The sequence below is a fragment of the Amia ocellicauda genome, chromosome 14 (genome assembly GCF_036373705.1).
Source record: "Amia ocellicauda isolate fAmiCal2 chromosome 14, fAmiCal2.hap1, whole genome shotgun sequence".
NCBI lineage: Eukaryota > Metazoa > Chordata > Actinopteri > Amiiformes > Amiidae > Amia > Amia ocellicauda.
The window spans coordinates 18134591-18151427 of record NC_089863.1 but is presented as its reverse complement, the minus strand read 5'-3'; the positions used below and the strand labels follow the sequence as shown (position 1 = coordinate 18151427).

The 16837-nt window shown below is 46.1% G+C and overlaps 1 protein-coding gene across 1 annotated transcript; it reads left to right on the top strand.

The window, feature by feature from the left end:
• The first annotated feature begins 787 nt into the window (after positions 1 to 787).
• Positions 788 to 15775, top strand: LOC136767816 (zinc finger protein with KRAB and SCAN domains 1). Its single transcript, XM_066721828.1, has 3 exons — positions 788 to 1229; positions 10895 to 12126; positions 15636 to 15775. The coding sequence occupies exons 1-2, from the start codon at positions 944 to 946 to the stop codon at positions 12088 to 12090; spliced, it is 1482 nt and encodes a 493-aa protein (XP_066577925.1). The 5' UTR covers positions 788 to 943; the 3' UTR covers positions 12091 to 12126; positions 15636 to 15775.
• Positions 15776 to 16837: the final 1062 nt, after the last annotated feature.

Below are 16837 nucleotides of genomic sequence, written 5' to 3'. Positions count from 1 at the left end.
GTCCTATTTGTACATGCAGTGTGAGTGTTCCGAGGCTGGATTTCTAATATTTAAAAGAATGACACCCAAATCATTTTAGGTCCAATTGATAGCAGAAAGGGTCCCCTGCCTCGGATCGCTCACAATGCGCAATAAAACATTGTGTCATAGGGGACATTTTGTCATTGGCTGTGTAATCCCAGTTCCACAAACACTGCCCCAGCATGAAACTATTGTAGCACTATTGTTAATGTCACTATTACTTTTAAAAATTCTGTTGAGTTTAACACATTGTAGAAAATGTGTATTAATTATTATTATTATTATTATTATTATTATTATTATTATTATTAGTAGTAGTAGTAGTAAAGTTAAGTATTCATATTATTTACACTATGTAATACAATATTTTCAATGAAAACACAAGTTCCTGAAAGCCCACAATAAGTATTTTTCAGTTTTGGAAGTCTTTGTACATTTTCCACTGTTTGCCCAGTCGCTTGATCTATCTATATCTGTCAGGAATGCGAATTCAAACTTACATTTCAATTAATTCATGAAGGTATTAGGTTAAAATATAAAAGTGGACAATAACTCAATAATGTCCAGTACGTACATTTTTACAGACTCTGAAGCTTGTGCAGCTCCTCACCGGGGCATCAATGCTGGGCTGACGGGCGTCCCGCTGCTTCCGGTGTCCTGCTCGCTCACGTCACGCCGTGACGTCACGAACGAGTCACACGCATGTGCGGTGACCGAGAGGGGGCCGGGGGTGATGACGTAGCCTGCGCTGACCGGGGCCAGCAGTGCCCGGATGAGGGGCGGCAGTTTGAAACAGCGACAAACAAACAGCGGTGGAGCCGGACTGTGTCTCCCTGCAAATCTGCGGGATCTGTGACGTGTGCGTCCCCAACGGCGTTGTCTATTAGGATTGAGCCTTTTCATCTGTCTGTGTTGAGCCAAAATGTCGGTGTCCGCGGCTCTGAGCGGCCGCCTGTCCTCGGCGCTGGCCGAGCTGATGAGAGCCGCCCTGTGTGAGATCTGGAAGGCGGTGGAAGAGACGGTGTCGGAGTCCCGGGTGGAAATAACCCGCAGACAGAGAGAAAACGAGGCGCTGAGGCGGAGGCTGCAGGAGCTCATGGTGGCGGGGGAGGCGGCTGTGTGTCACTGGAGCTCCGGAGCGGACGGGCCGCCTGTGCAGAGCCGAGGAGCCGGGAGGAGAGAGGGGGAGGCCCGGGCCGCCGGCGCTGGTAACACTTCATTAATTTACTTATTTATGTATTACTGAATTAATCGTTTTCTTATATTCGAGACAGACTCCATTCTTTACATTGTCGCTCAATGAAAACATGTAGCAACAACCACAGAAACCTGAGCTCCACTATGACTAATACGATTACTGTACACGGTAAGAAATCAATGCCATGAAAAGAAACCGAGAAACACGGGCTCAAAGACATCGCAATCAGACAGTGATGTGTTCAGCTGATATTCTGTGCACCACTGAACATGACGGATCTAATTAAACGTCAACAATAATACACTGGCATTCATCGCCGGGAAAAAGACAACGCAAGACAGCCGTTTATTTGTGCTCGTATTCCCATGTGGAAAAATGATCCCAAACTATGTTCATTCCTGAACAAACGTGCAATAAAAACGGGAGCAATCCAGCACGTCAACTGAAAAGGGAATATCTACCCCCAAATTGCTGATGTGTACAAGACCTAAAATGCACAGCTCGTAACTACAGGTACTCTGTCCGACATGTCACTGTGCAAAACATACTGATGTCTTGCATGTGTTTCCCAATAATATTAGCCAAAGTTAATGCGCACTCTGTGAATTATACATCGTTGTGAAATCCTGAACGCATTTCTGTTCATTTTAATAGTATGTCTGGATTTTTCTCCGGTAATGCCAGTTACATGATCCAGACATAGTGACATGTGTAGAGGTTTACTGGAGAATCATTTTCCAATTGTACGCGAAAGTCTAAAAGATATCCACTACCGGTTCAAAAGTGTGGGGTCACTTAGAAATGCCCTTGTTTTCCATGAAAACCTATATGAAATACTTATGATTGATTTGATGTTATTTTAATGGAGGGAAAAATGCTTTTCTTTCGAAATCAAGAATTTCTAAGTGACCCCAAACTTTTGAACGGTGTAGTGTATGTCAGTTGTGACCAATTCTGTAGATGCCGACGTATTTCTTTTTACGGGCACATTTTTACTGAACAATGTCCATCTCTGACAGAATACTATTTTATTGTATTTAGTATTTTGCATTTACATAAAAAAAAACAATTCAATTTTTTAATACTTATGATTAAAATCTTTAAAAATCAATTCTTAAAATCACTTAAAATTTTTAAAATCTTTGTGATTTTAACAAAAAACAAAACAATTAACTTAAAATAAACGTGCCCAAAACAACAAACAAATGTGATTAATGCAAAACTGCTCACCAACATAAAAGTCAAATACAATGAAAATAACTGAAAATGCATTGGACAAAATAAAGAAACAATTAAAAAGGTAAAAATAAAAACAAACAAAAAAGGTCCAATGCATTTAAAATTAAATCCAAAACGGACAATGTATTTGACAAAGGAATATAACAAAACTAAACCAAAAAACCCCCATCTCTGACAGAAGGCAGGATTAATACTGTTTATTTGGTTAAAGTATTTTACATTTCTTAAAATAAAACAATTCCAATTTTAATACTTATGATTAAAATCATTTAAAATATCAGTTCTTAAAATCACTTAAAATTTTTTAAAATCTTGTGATTTTTAACAAAACTAAAACAATTAACTTTAAAATAAACGTGCTCAAATCAAATAAACAAAACGTGATAAAAGCAAAAACTGCACACCAACAAAAAAGTCAAATACATTGAAAATAACTGAATGCATTAGACAAAATAAAGAAACAATTAAAAAGGAAAAATAAAAAACAAACAAAAAAAGTCTAATGCATTTTAAATTAAACCCAAAACGGTCAATGTATTTGACAACAAAATATAACAAAACTATACCTAAAAAGCCCTAAACAATGTGATTTAAAAACAACTAAATCTTTAAAGACAATTAAGATTCGTTATTTAAAATCTTCTTTTAAAAACAATCATTCATAAAATCTTTAAAAGATCTTTAAAAGATCTTGGACTCGGGCTCCAGCAGGGGGAACTAACCGTCCCCGGAGGTGGGTCCCATCATGGGATCCTGAGCTCCCCCAGATCTTGTATGCGCCAGTTCTTAAAGGCTTCCTCCTTGCCCCTCTGATGGACCTCCAGATTGACGTAGTCTTTCACAAACACCATGCCCCTCCGCGCGATGACGATCGGGTCCAGCTCCTGCTTATTGAACAAACAGATGTTCCGTCCCTCCCACAGTGCCTGCTTCACTGCGCAGACGACACGCCACCAGCACCTCAAGGTAGATGTAGAGATTCCCTTGGCTGGACCGTATAGGATCTGCTGGGCGGTCGCCCGCGCAGGAACGGCGAACCTGTGGAGGAACGGAGAAAACAGGAGCCAGACCCTGTGGGCGGAGGGGCACTCACTAAAGATGTGAGCCTCCGTCTCCTTCCCCAAGCAACCCTTATAGGGGCAGGTGTCATAAGGAGCTATGCCCCTTCTGTGCATAAACACTCGGGTGGGGAGACACCGACTCACAGCCATCCAGGAGACATCTTTCTGCGTGTTCGTGAGGCAAACGTGCGTAGCGTTAGCCCAGATAAACCGGCAGGTTTCGGGAGGGAAATCTTCTATCCGGCTGGTCTCCTGGGCAGATCTCATCTGACTACAGATGGTCTTATAATCCCAGGAGGCCAGCACGACTTTATGGAGGCCTACTTCGAGCGCAAAGGCTCGGAGCGCCCTGTAGAACGGCGGGGGATCCCACGAGTGCGGCCTGGTGTTGTCCATGGCGCAGAGGCCGAATGGTCTCAGGCTGCTAGCAAAATAAAAGCGGTTCATGAAACTCACTTTCTTGCCAGCAGCCTGGATGTTCTTAACCACATAGGCCAGCCCCTGCGCCTTTATCAGCCGCACAACGTCCGGGACCCCCCTGCCTCCATCCAGGGTACCCTTCACCATCTGCACTGTTTTCAGCCTCTCCATTTTGCTCCCCCAGACAAACCGAAATATAATTCGGGTCACTAGTTTTGCGATAACCTTGTCTGGGGGGAAGATCATTCCTATGTAGAGGAGTATCGGGAAGAGGATGGCCTTTACGACCAGCACCTTACCAGCCATCGTCAAGGTCCTTGTGCTCCAGCCGTGGATCTTCCTTTGGACCTTTGCTATGGCCTCCTCCCAGCTCCGGGTGCCCGTGTTGGTCCCGTCGATCGTGATCCCCAGAACCTTGATAAACGGCTTCACAGGGAACACGGTCGGCGGGCCCCGGCCGACAGGCCATGCCCTGGAGAGGTAGACCTCGCTCTTGGCCTTATTCACAGCGGCCCCCGTCGCCCTGCAGAAGCCGTCCAGCAGTTCCTCGACCCTGGCCACGGACGGAGCGTCCGTGCAGACCACGGCCACGTCGTCCATATAGGCCAGGGCCTTCAGTTGCTCTCTGCCGGAACCCGGGAGATGGAAACCTGTCACCCGGACGTCCCGGCGGATCGCCTGCATGAACGGCTCCAAGCAGAGGACGTACAGCAGGGCCGACAGGGGACAACCCTGCCGGACCCCCGACCTGACCGGAAATGGTTCGGTCAGGTGGCGGTTCACAAGGACCCTGCTGCTTAGGCCGCTGTAGATGATCTTGACCCACTTCCTCAGGCCAAGAGCGAGACCCATCCTCTCCATAACAAGCTGCAGGTATTCGTGGCCCACTCTGTCGAAGGCTTTCTCCTGGTCCAAGCTGATTAGGACCAGGGGAAGCCCTCTCTCGTTCGAGTAGGCCACGACATCCCTGAGCAGCATGGCGTTGTCGGCCGCCGATCTCCCCCGGGCACCACAGACCTGGTCGGGACCCACGACTTGAGGGAGTGGCCGCTGCAGCCGGAGCGTCAGTGCTTTGGCCAGTATCTTGTAGTCGGTGCACAGGAGGCTGACTGGCCGCCAGTTCCTCAGATCTTTCGGGTCTCCCTTCTTGTGAAGAAGGGAGAGGATACTTTTCTTCATCGAAGGGGCCAATCTGCCCTCTCTGTACATCGACCCCAGGACCTGGCCCAGATCTTCCTTAAGCACCTCCCAAAAGATCTTATAGAACTCAGCAGGGATCCCGTCGGGACCCGGTGTCCTTCCAGAGTTAAGACTCTTTATCACCTGGGAGAGTTCAGTGGTGGTGATCTCTGGATCCTCCTCCTCCTCCTCGTCCCCCTCATTGCGGGACTCCAACAGGGACAGAAAGTGATGGATCAGATTTTGATCCACCACCTTCTGGTCGTACAATTCCCTGTAGAAATCCCGCACCACTGTCTCAACAGCCTCTCTGCCCTCCACCTCTTGCCCCGAGGAGTCGATCATGGAGGACATTGCAGGCCGCCTCTCCTTCGTTTTCTTGAAGAAGAAGCGGCTGCATTTCTCATCGTCCTCCATGATGCGGACCCTGGAAAGGACCTTGATCTTCTCTTGCTCCTCCCGATAGAGGGCGGAGAGACTCAGTTTGACCCGGGCCACCTCCTCAGCTAGGTCGAAGCCTCTGAGCTGTAAAAGACTCAGGCGCTGGAGGCGGGCGTTTAGATGGGAATATCTCGCCCGCCTCTCGCGAGCTTTCCGTTTCCCCAGCTGAATGAAGTAGCCCTTGGTTCTTTTCTTCATCATCTCCCACCACTCTATGGGAGAATCAAAAAGGTCCTTCAGGGTCCTCCACTCCTCGAGGCGTCTGCTAAAGGTCTTAATCACACGAGGGTCATCGAGCAGAGAGGTGTTGAGCTTCCAGACCCCAGGCCCCGACTCCCGTGTGCTCGGAATGAGCACCTCTGTCGTCAGGAGCCTGTGGTCTGAAAAGAAGACCGCCTCCGAAGACATGGCGGTCCTCTCCAGTGGCTTGCTGAGGAGGACGAGATCTATCCTGGAGAAGGAGGAGCCAGAAGAACTCACCCAGGTGAACAAGGGGACCAGGTCCCGACCTGCGTCGCAGAGTTCAAAGTCCTCCACGAACGCAGCGAGGTCCCTGCTGGATCTATCGTTGCGGGGCTTACTCCGGTCTACATCCCTCAGAGCACAGTTGAAATCACCTGAAATGATAACTGGCAAGGTGCCGATCAGGAGCGGGCGTAGCTGAGGGAGAAAGAGGACTCTCTCTCTCTGGCTGGTGGGGGCATAGACATTGACCAGCCTCAATACAGCCCCCTTGTATTTAAAATCGAGGCTGGCCAGTCTGCCCGCCTCTATAACCTTAAATGTTTTAACTGTTAAGAAGGGGTTTTTCAGGAGTACGGCAATCCCGTCCGCTCGGGACACATTGGACCCCGACCAGAAGGATTCTCCTAGGGTCCAAGTGTCCCGGAGATCTTTGTATTCTTTTTGGAACGGGATGCCGCACTCCTGCAAACAGATAATATCCGCCTTCATTCCAGCCAGAGAGTTTAAAACATCGGTCCTCTTTTTCACCTCAGCAATGCTCCTCACATTGATTGAAATAATGGTTAAAGCCATAATGGCTGTGAGGGCAATTACCCGCTCCGTAACAATCATGTAAAGAAACCTTTCTCTTCCCCACTCCTCTCTTCTCCCTCACCTAGCTTAGCGCTAGCACCCATCATTTCAATCATTTGCCTCACCGCTTGATCCTCTAGGAAGACTATGGGGGGGGCTCGGCTCCCGCCACCCGGTAAGGCGGGCAAAACTCCACTGGGCTCAGGGCCCGTGGTGCTGGAGGTTCTCCCTGGTTCCTTTGAGGCCGAGGCCCGACGAACAGATGGCAGGGCAGAGGCTTTATGTACAACTGGGGAGAAAACTGTGTAGACCCCGCTAGTTGTTCTTTTAACTAATGGTGGGGGAGGGGGTGGTCTCTCCCTTCCCGGCTGTCTGCCGCCGCAGGCCTCCTCCCCCAGCGCCAGTGACCTTGCCATCACGTCCCTGATGTCTTTCTGGGAAAGGACACTGGCGCCGACTCTCGTCTCCTGAGGACCTGCGGCTCTCCCACTACTGCCGGGAGGGCATACCTGACCCCTCCCCTGGGAGAGTCTCAGTTGTGGGGCAGGAGGAATGTTATTTCTAGGGGGCCTCTCATCTACCAGGCTGCCCACTCGGGGCAGTGGAGAAGGCCCACCACTCTCCTCTCCGGAGTCAGAGTGGGGCGTATAAAAATTAGAGGGAGGGGACTCTGGAGCGGGGGAGGAGCCGGCAGGGGGGGGAGAATCTGCAGAATGAATCCTTTTTTTCATCATACCCCCCCTACCCATGCTCCTCTTCTCAGCCCTCCTTCTCTTCCCCGCTACCACTGTCCACTCTCCCTCTGCCTCCACTTCTGACCCAGAGTCAGAGAGGGAGCCTATGAGGCTCCTGAGGATTGTTTCCTCTCTACCCCCATCTTGGGGTATCACCTTTGGAGGAGCCTCCGCTTGATTTTCTCTCTCTCCACCACCCCCGAGGGCCCGCGCCCTATTTGCATAGGAGGAGGGACAATTCCTAAAGAGGTGCCCTCCCCCACCGCACAGGTTGCAGGCCCTCTCCTGCTTGCAGGCCCTGGTCTGATGTTCCCCGCCGCAGACCTTGCACTTAACAACGGTACAGGCTGCGGCTAAATGACCCAGGGCCCCGCAGTTCCTACATAATTTGGGCATGCCATGATAAAAGACAAGCCCCCTATTTGCTCCTAAAACCACGGTGCTTGGTAGATGGCGTACTCCGCCGATGGCGGCCACTTCCACCTGCAGGCGCACCTGCCACCGCCGAGCACCGGTCCAGACCCCATCCTCATCATTAACTCTCCTGCTTTCAGACAGGATCTCACAGTGTCTCCTCAGCCATACTTCTACGTCATACTCTGCCACTGCTTCATTATAGAACTGAATAGTTACAATTTTAATCTCTCTATCTGTCAGGGCGTCGACCACAAAGTCATTCAGGGGCATGCTGTCTTTTTTTTCCCTATACAGGTTCCAAAAACTCTCCAGCACTTGAGGGTTCTTAAAGCTCACCTCGAACACGTCCCTAGGTCCAGGCAGTTTTACCACACAGTTCAGCTCAGAAGGGGCAAAGCCCAGGCCCCTCTGCAGCACGGACCTGCTGAACTCCAGCCGGGTGAGGGCCGCGGTCTCGGCTCCAGCCTCACGGCTGAAGCGCACCGCATTATGGCGCCTCACACCGGCGGTTCGCTGGGCCATGCTGCACTTTCCTACCTTGGAGAAGGGTCGGGAGGCTCTCAATCCGGAGGTCGGGGCAAGTCCACCTGGCTGGGGAGCAGCTTCCACCTCCGGGGCTCTTGCAGGGAGCGGGCCTTGCGGGGAGAAGTCCGGGCCCTGGCTGCAGGAGGCCTCCCTCAGGGACGTTGCCGATCGGCCTGGTCGGTCCCTGGAATCCGAGGCCTCTCCTGGATCCTGGCTGGTGACGTCAGCGGGGAGCAGTCCTGGTCAGGCCGGGCTCCGGGTAGATGGTCGGCCGGGCTTCTGGATGGGACCCACTCCGTGAGGAGTCCTCCGACCCCTCTGGCTAGGTCCCCTGTCGCTCCCGGTCCGTCCCAATCTCCACTCGCCTCGGCCTCCGGACCGCTCCAAGGACCCAGGACTCTGCAGCTCTGTCAACCGGCACCTCCCCGTCTCGTCTGGTCTGGCCTGATGGATCAGCTCCCTGCAAGGAAAAAAAAGACTGTCAAGTACAGTTCAAAAGCCCCCTGCTGGACAAAGGTTTCTCTCGCTATTGGAGGGAAACCCGAGTCCAGAAGGCAGGATTAACCAGGATTAACCTCCAGGCAGTACAGTTTTTACAGCAGAAAGGAAATCATAAAGTTTTACACGGTGCTGCTGGCTGTGCTCTTCCCTCTGGTGGGGGCTTCTCGTCCGCACTTGGGGTGAATATATAAGCTAATGAATATGCAAATTGTTAGGGGAATAACTGTTTTTTGTTGACAAATTGTGTTCCTACCATTACAATTTAAATAAGCAGTAATAAAGCGCTTCCAATCCCTAGTGGGCGTGTCTGGGGGTACCGTGCCCGGAGAAGCAGTGGGTTTCAAAATAAGGCGGTTTCACTCCGCAGCCAATCCGCCATCTTGGCTAATGCCTCTTTATTTAGCTGAAATTGGATCCATCCTGATCTTGATTCAAATTATACAATGCATCAACTAAAGCAATGGTTCTCAATCTTTTTCCAGTCTTGAAGCAGCTGGAAGTCATGGTGTTCATTAGCGCTGGGCGATATGACTTAAAAATAATACCTCGATATTTTTAGAAGTATGGGCGATACCTCGATATTTCTACTTTTTTATCAAATCAAGCTACAAAATAAGACCAAAGACATTCAAACTGCAAGTATTTCGTTAATCGTTAAATATGCTAAACTAACAAACAATAAAAACTGTCACATAGCAACAATAACACAAGTAATAGTAATCACAACACATGCGCTGTAAAATGGTACAGATTCAGGTAGATTTAGCACATCCGGGTTTATTGTGGCGCATTAACATCTGCTGGACAGAGACATTTCTTCACTGACTGTCGTGTTTCAATTCTCCTTACCGGTACAGCACGTGTTAATGCAAAATAGTTATAATAATATTAAAAACTGTTGTACTACTTCACCATTGTAATGAAAAGAAAATGAAACTTTCTGCATGTGTTTGCATTGCTTGCCAATTTATTAAAATGCCAACAAACTTTTATTCTTTAATTTTATACAAATTATATACATCTAAATTAGCGGGGGTGGGGGGTGCTTGCAGATCGAGTTTAGCCCGGTGACGAGAGCGGTGCGCAGCGTGTGCGCTTGCGCATTAAAGTATCTTTTGGTTATTTTGGCTATTCTGTGTCCAGTTCTCTCTCCTCCATGTCTGTCTGTGTTTCTGATGCACATTTCTTGCCGCATCCGGCACGTGTGGACGAACCGGGGAGATCGCAAAGCGTCCTAATGACGAAAAATATTGCCGTAAAGAGTGGGATTTGCGACATATCGAAATAAACGAAACAGCATAATATCAAACGATAGACGTTTTTCTATCGTCACGATATATATCGTCATATTACCCAGGCCTAGTGTTCATTGTAGAACACCATGAAAAAATAAATATGTAATGCCATAATTGATCTTAATTATATCTGCAAATTCAGAAAAGACTACCTTTATTCAGTTTTAGTGGCGGAATACTTTGGTCCAGATCACAAACCCCAATGTTGCGTGGGAGCAGAGTTTGAGATCCATCCTAAAGCAATACCATGTCATAGAATGAGAAATTCTAATGGAAGCAGTTTGGAGTTTGGCTAGTGTGGGACACTGCTGCTGTACTCTTGAGCAGGGTAAAAACAATGATGCATAGGCCTACAGTTTTAAATTACCTTGATAACGAAGTCTGCTAAGAAATATATATTTTAATGGACAAATGTTGATTTTACATGTGTAATATATACGTCTGGAAAACATTAAACACAACTTTACCATTTCCAAATTTAATTTGTGTCCTCATTGTGTGGGTCAGATGATCACAGTATAGCAATGGACATTTATTTAAAGTGACATGGATCCCTTTATTACGAATACATTTTGTTCAATGTTTTAATTTGAAATGTTGTAAATGTAATTGAGTGAGTGATGTTGCTTTCCACATACGATCATCCAGACTGGGCTCTGACTGTCTGAGTTCATATATGCTCCCAGTTTATATGCTGACTGGATACTTTATTAAGAGTTCTGAATAATGTCCTGATAATACTTGCTCATGAAATAATTGCATTAGCTGTTTGAGGTTTCAGAGCTGCTGTTCTCAGTGCTGTTCTCCTGTGTCGTCTCTCTTTAGGAGCTGTAGAGGCCAGCGCTGTCCCTGACTCTGGGGAAAGGGCTCCCATTGAGCAGCAGCACTGGGAGCAGGAGTGGAGCTCCAGTCTAAGGCAGGACACAGAGCCCACAGCTACTGAAGACAACCAGGGCCTGACTGAGCAGCACAGGAGCAGACAGAGTGAGGAGGAGCTCAAGGGACTGGAGCCACACACTGAGGGGTCAACACAGGGACTCGGGGCACTGGGGACTGACACAGCAGAGTCAAAGTTCACAACAAAGTTAATAAAAACTGACCCTGACCTGGACTCCATCCAGACTGCGGATCTCTCCAGGATCCAGCCTCTGGGATCTGAGTGTGGACCCAGTGCAGCTGGTGCTGAGCCGGGATCTACCAGAACACAGAGTGGGCCCAGTCTGGTGTCTGATCACATCAAAACAGAGGACGATACACTGGAGTCTGTTTACACAATGGAGCCGAAAACACAGACCCTTGTCAGAGACGCACTCAGTAACCCCAAAACTGACGATATTCCAGACACTGCCTGTGACCTGGGGTCTGAGCTCCCTGTAGGGGGACATTTTGACCCAGAGACTGCTGCTCTGACAATGGAGCTGAGTGCAGGGAGTGAAAGTGCACTGAGGGGGGAGAGCCCATCACAGCGCAGACCGCTGCATCCCAGAACAACAAGACCACATAACTCCTCCAGCTCGCCGTCCTCACCTGCCCCACTACAGCGTGGAAAACTGCGCCGCCATCGGCAGCCCCAGGGTGGTAAAAGCTACACTCGCACAGGAGTCTTAAATAGACGTCAGCGCATTCACACAGAAGAGAGACCGTACCCATGCACCCAGTGTGGGAAGAGATTTGTTCGGGCAGATCATCTGAAAATCCACCAGCGCACTCACACAGAAGAGAGACCATTCCCCTGCACCCACTGTGGGAAGAGGTTCATTCGTGCAGAACATCTGAAACTCCACCTCCGGATTCACACTGGAGAGAGACCCTACTCCTGTACCCAGTGTGAGAAGAGCTTCCCTGGGTTATCAGACCTCAACAGACACCAGCGCACTCACACAGGAGAGAGACCCTACTGCTGTGCCCAGTGTGGGAAGAGTTTCACTCAAGCATCGCATCTCATCAAACACCAGCGCACTCACACAAGAGTGAGACCATCATGCTGCACCCAGTGTGGAAAGAGCATCAGTGATGTATGAATCTTGGAAAAGACATGAGAGCACTTGCAGAATGAGGTGGGAGTGAGGGTGTGTTATTGGGGTTTTCTGCTCCCAGAATGTCATTATGAATTCCAAGAACAGAACTTTGGATTACATTTCAGCACTATTATGACAACAAATACAAAACCTAATAATAATAATGATAGAGCCCAGGGATTGCAATGTACTGAGGGGTTAAATGGTTTTAAAACTACAATATTTCAGGAAATCGAGATGTCAGAAATAGTCTGTGTGCAGCGTTACATTTTAATGATGTTGGATGGACACATCATAGAAGAAAATGTAAAATGATATGCTGAAATGTTAAACGCTTTTTAAACATTTTCAGTCTGCCATTGTCAGTTTGATTCTCTCATGTTTAGCCTATAGCCATGGTTATTTAAGTTGCAAGCTACAGTTCATATTAAAAGTCTACACGTCCTTATTGAAAATGCAGCTTTTGTTGATGAAAAAGGATGAAATCAAGACTAATCATGTCAGACCTTTTTTCACCTTTGAGATCTTGTAGCCAACAATATTTAAGAGTGCACACCCTTTAACTTGTACTTTGTCAAAGCACCTTTTACTTGGATTACAGCATTAAGTCTGTTTGGATAGGTCTCTATCAACATAGCACATTCGTCTTTGCAGAAAAGTTCAAGCTCAGTCAAGTTGCGAGGGCATCTCCTGTGCACAGCCCTCTTTACGTCAGGCCACAGATTTTCAATAGGATTGAGGTCTGGGCTATGACTGGGTCATTCCAGGACATTGATCTTCCTTTTTTAAGCTCTTCCTTGGTTTATTTGGCTGTGTGCTTTGGATTGTTGTTGTCTTGTTGTCTTTAACTTCAGCTTTCTGGCAGAGGGCAACAGGGTTCATGCCAAAATATTATTTGGAGCTATTCATTTCGCACTCTATCCTGACCAAAGTCACCACCATGCTTGACAGTAGGTAGTGTTCTTTGGCTGATGAGCTGTGTTGGCTTTGCGCTAAACATATCTTTTGGAATTAACACCAACAAGTTCAACCATGGTCTCATCAGACCATAAGACATTTTCCCACATGCTTTTGTGAGATTTAATGTGTCTTCTTGAAAAATGTAGCAGGGCTTGGGTGTTCTTTTTTGTGAGAAATGGCTTCCATGTTGCCACCCTACCCCACAGGTCAATGGTTGTTATATGCAGGGTGTGGCCAGTAATTGACAGAAATTCCTGCAGCTCCTTTGAGGTTGCCTTTGGCCTCTTGGTAAGCCTCCCTGATGAGTTTTCTTCCTGCCCTGTAATCAAATTTGAAGGGAAGTCCTGAGTTTTGCAATGTCCTGGTGGTGCCATATTGCCTCCACTTCTTAATGATGGTTGTAAAGTGTTCCATGATATATTTAATGGCTTTGAAATGATTTTATATCACTCTCTTGGTCTGTACCTTTCAACAATAAATCCCGTAGATATTTTGTTAGTTCCTTGTGGACCATGGCTATCTCTACAGTATTCAACCAAGACACCATCAAGGAAATGTTACAAGCTGAATTTATTTATGGCTTATCAGAATCACTACAGTTGATGTCAGGTGCAGACAAATTACCTTTGTACCTGATTTGGAGTGTTGCTTGGTGATTGGTTCAATCTGAACACCGTTACATCATTGTAAAGTATGTGCACAATTATGCAGCCAAGGCATTGACAGATTTTTATTTCATTTTTTTTCCCCCAAAAAACTTGCCATTTATTTTTCACTTAAATATTGTTGGTTACAAGATCTTATTAAAGGTGAAAAAAGGTCTGACATAATTAGTCTTGATTTCAGCTTTTACATCCACAAAAGCTGCATTGTTTTCAATGAGGCTGTGTAGACATTTGATATCCACTGTATTTGAAAACTGCAAGTTCAAATGTTAGAACCTGGTGACATCTTCAAAGTCAACTAGAAACAGTATCTTTAAAGTTTTCAGTTTGATCCTTTCTTGTATATGTTCTTGCTTATGAAAGTTGCACAAGGACTTCAGGAACACCATGCATATGTGTCATGGGAATCATTGTGAGGGTTACAATGGATATAGATTACCCAGTACTGATTGTCACGGACCCTTGGGGTGCATTAGAAGCGGAGTGCAGCTGTACTACATTATGGTAAATTGCATTTGAACACTTCCCGTAAGAAAATGTACCATAGTTTACCATAGTACCTTGCACATGCTGTGGTATATGGTACATTACTACAGTACCATATTTACTACACTACATAACGTAGTAAAAACCTGTTGTATGATTTTTACTATCTGTCCCTACCAACTACTGTCAACACAATGCCCACCTCTGTAAACTCTAAGTGAACAAGGAGACTGCAAGGAGAGATCAATTCTAAGGACAGGCAATACATGCAAGTCATTGTTTCATAGTCCAGCTGATGTAGAATGGAGAGAAATAATTTGAACTCGATTACATAATTGCAGTCACACGGCACAATATTGCATCATAAGAGTAACCTTCCTCTTAAGTGTGATATTGTCACTGTTATAATGATTACCAGAGTAATTTTTATCACTTTTTTCATATAATTCTTCTGACTGCCTATTTTATCTATGATTTTAGTAAGTTAGCATAGTCTGTGTACCCGAGTTGTAATTTATGAACTTGGGTTTGTGTCACACCGTGATCAGTTTGTATGTCTGATAGGAGTTTGGGTAAATTAGTCCACAGAGACAAATCCAACAATATAGTTTTCATTAAATATAACAAGGGATTTATTACTCTAAGGCAGGGGTTCCCAATGTCTGCTGATGGAGGGCCAATTTCCCGAGGTTGCATAGGATGGGGGGGTGCAGTAGAAAATGAACCTATACATTTCTGTCAGGGAACATTTATTAACTTGAATTTTTATTATTTCCCTCCAATTTACATGTGCAATTTGTAACAGAAAATTGTCATAAAGTGTAAAAATATAAAAAAGCTTCAGAAAAGGGGTGGCTGAAGGTTGACTTTAGGGGGCCGCACCAAACATCCTTCGAGGGCCGCATATGGCCCCCAGGCTGCATTTCGGGAACCTCTGCTCTAAGGGAACCAAAATAAACACAGGAAACATACAGCAAACTATTTGTGTGTTCAGTGGTGTGTATTTCTGTATTTGGTGAGAGTGTGTTTTGTATGTGTAGCACCTTTGTCACTTTTGATTTCCTTTGCTAGCATACCTGGGATTAATTTTCTTCTGCAGCAATTTGATACTTGGAATTGGAAATCTAATGTTAATTTCTTGTTTCCATTGTCAGCATTAAAGATTAGATTTTTATTGAAGAGTTTGAATTACTACACTTGAATAAATAATGGATAGATGGAAGAAAACCTCTTCTCTATATCTGTGGTAACATTTTCCTGAAGTTAATTCAAGTTATAGCATAATGTTTTGTATTGTATTATTTATTTTCTTTTATAGCTAATAGTCTGAAAATAACTGTTGAAATAGGTTTAACTTTGGAACAGGGTCTTATAAACCTTAAATCGTGACCAATAACCTGAATCTTAATGTTAATATTGTTTTCATGTCACTCACAGCATTCCTGGGACCAGGATTGGGAACCACTGCTCTGGAGGGCAGCAGCTGGTACTTACCATTGAGCACATTGTCATCATGGAGCTCATTTCAACAAATTGCTGATTTACAAAAGAAATAAAATGTATAGCTGTTAAATATATCTGACAGAGTACAGTGTCTGATGAGTCACAGATACTATGTTTTTGCAGATTGTTTTTTTTCTCTCCAACTATTGAATACCTCCGGAACCAGAGTGGAGCCAGACGTTTTTTGTTTGTTGGGATCCGGAGCTGGATTCAGGCTTACTGGGAGAATTCCCTGTGGGCCGGTGATTTTTTTTTTTTTTTTGTAGTATGCAGCATTATAGTTGTTGTCTATGGCAGGGGTTTTCAAACCAGTCCTGGAGTACCCCCTGCCCTGCTGGTTTTTGTTCCAACCTAGGCTAGGACTTAATTCAATGGTATATTGCTTTGTTAGGTCAATTAAGCAATTAAGACCTCGGCTGGAACAAAAACCAGCAGGGCAGGGGGTACTCCAGGACCGGTTTGAAAACCACTGGTCTATGGCCTTGTGATAAATTACTTTTGGATATGTCTATACTGCTGGAAATCTGCATTATAAAATTACATTCAACAGGTTAATGTTGGGCGGTTGAGAATCTGTGGGCCAGTTGTGGTGGGCTGGTCTAGGTCAAAGTTCAGGGTTGTTTTTTAGTCCCAGACCGTCCCTGCACCCTGGGGTCATAGGCTGATGTATTTCTTGCAGAGGGCAGCAGGTTTTCCTCAATTACTTTTCTGTACTTCAGTTTATTTTCCTTTTCTATCCTGACACATGCCCGTTCGTCCCAGTCCCTGCCCTATAACATGATGCCATCCATCACCTTGCTTCACAGTTGGCATGGTGTTCTTTGGGTGATGTGCTGTGCTGGGTTTCGCCAATTTTACTTTCATCAGACCACAAATTGCTTGGTAGCCTCTCTGGTCAGCCACCTCCTTGCCATGTCTAGACGGGTATTGGTGGTGTCATACACCTTCCATTTCTTAATAATCATCTTGACTGTGCTCCAAGGCAGGTGTTCCCAACCCTGCTCCTGGAGGACCCCCTACCCTGCTGGTTTTTGTTCCAACTGAACTATTAATTACTTAATTGAACCCTTAATTTAACTATTCATTTCATTTTAATTATTTTAAGTAGTAGGCATTTTAAATATACAATTGTATAA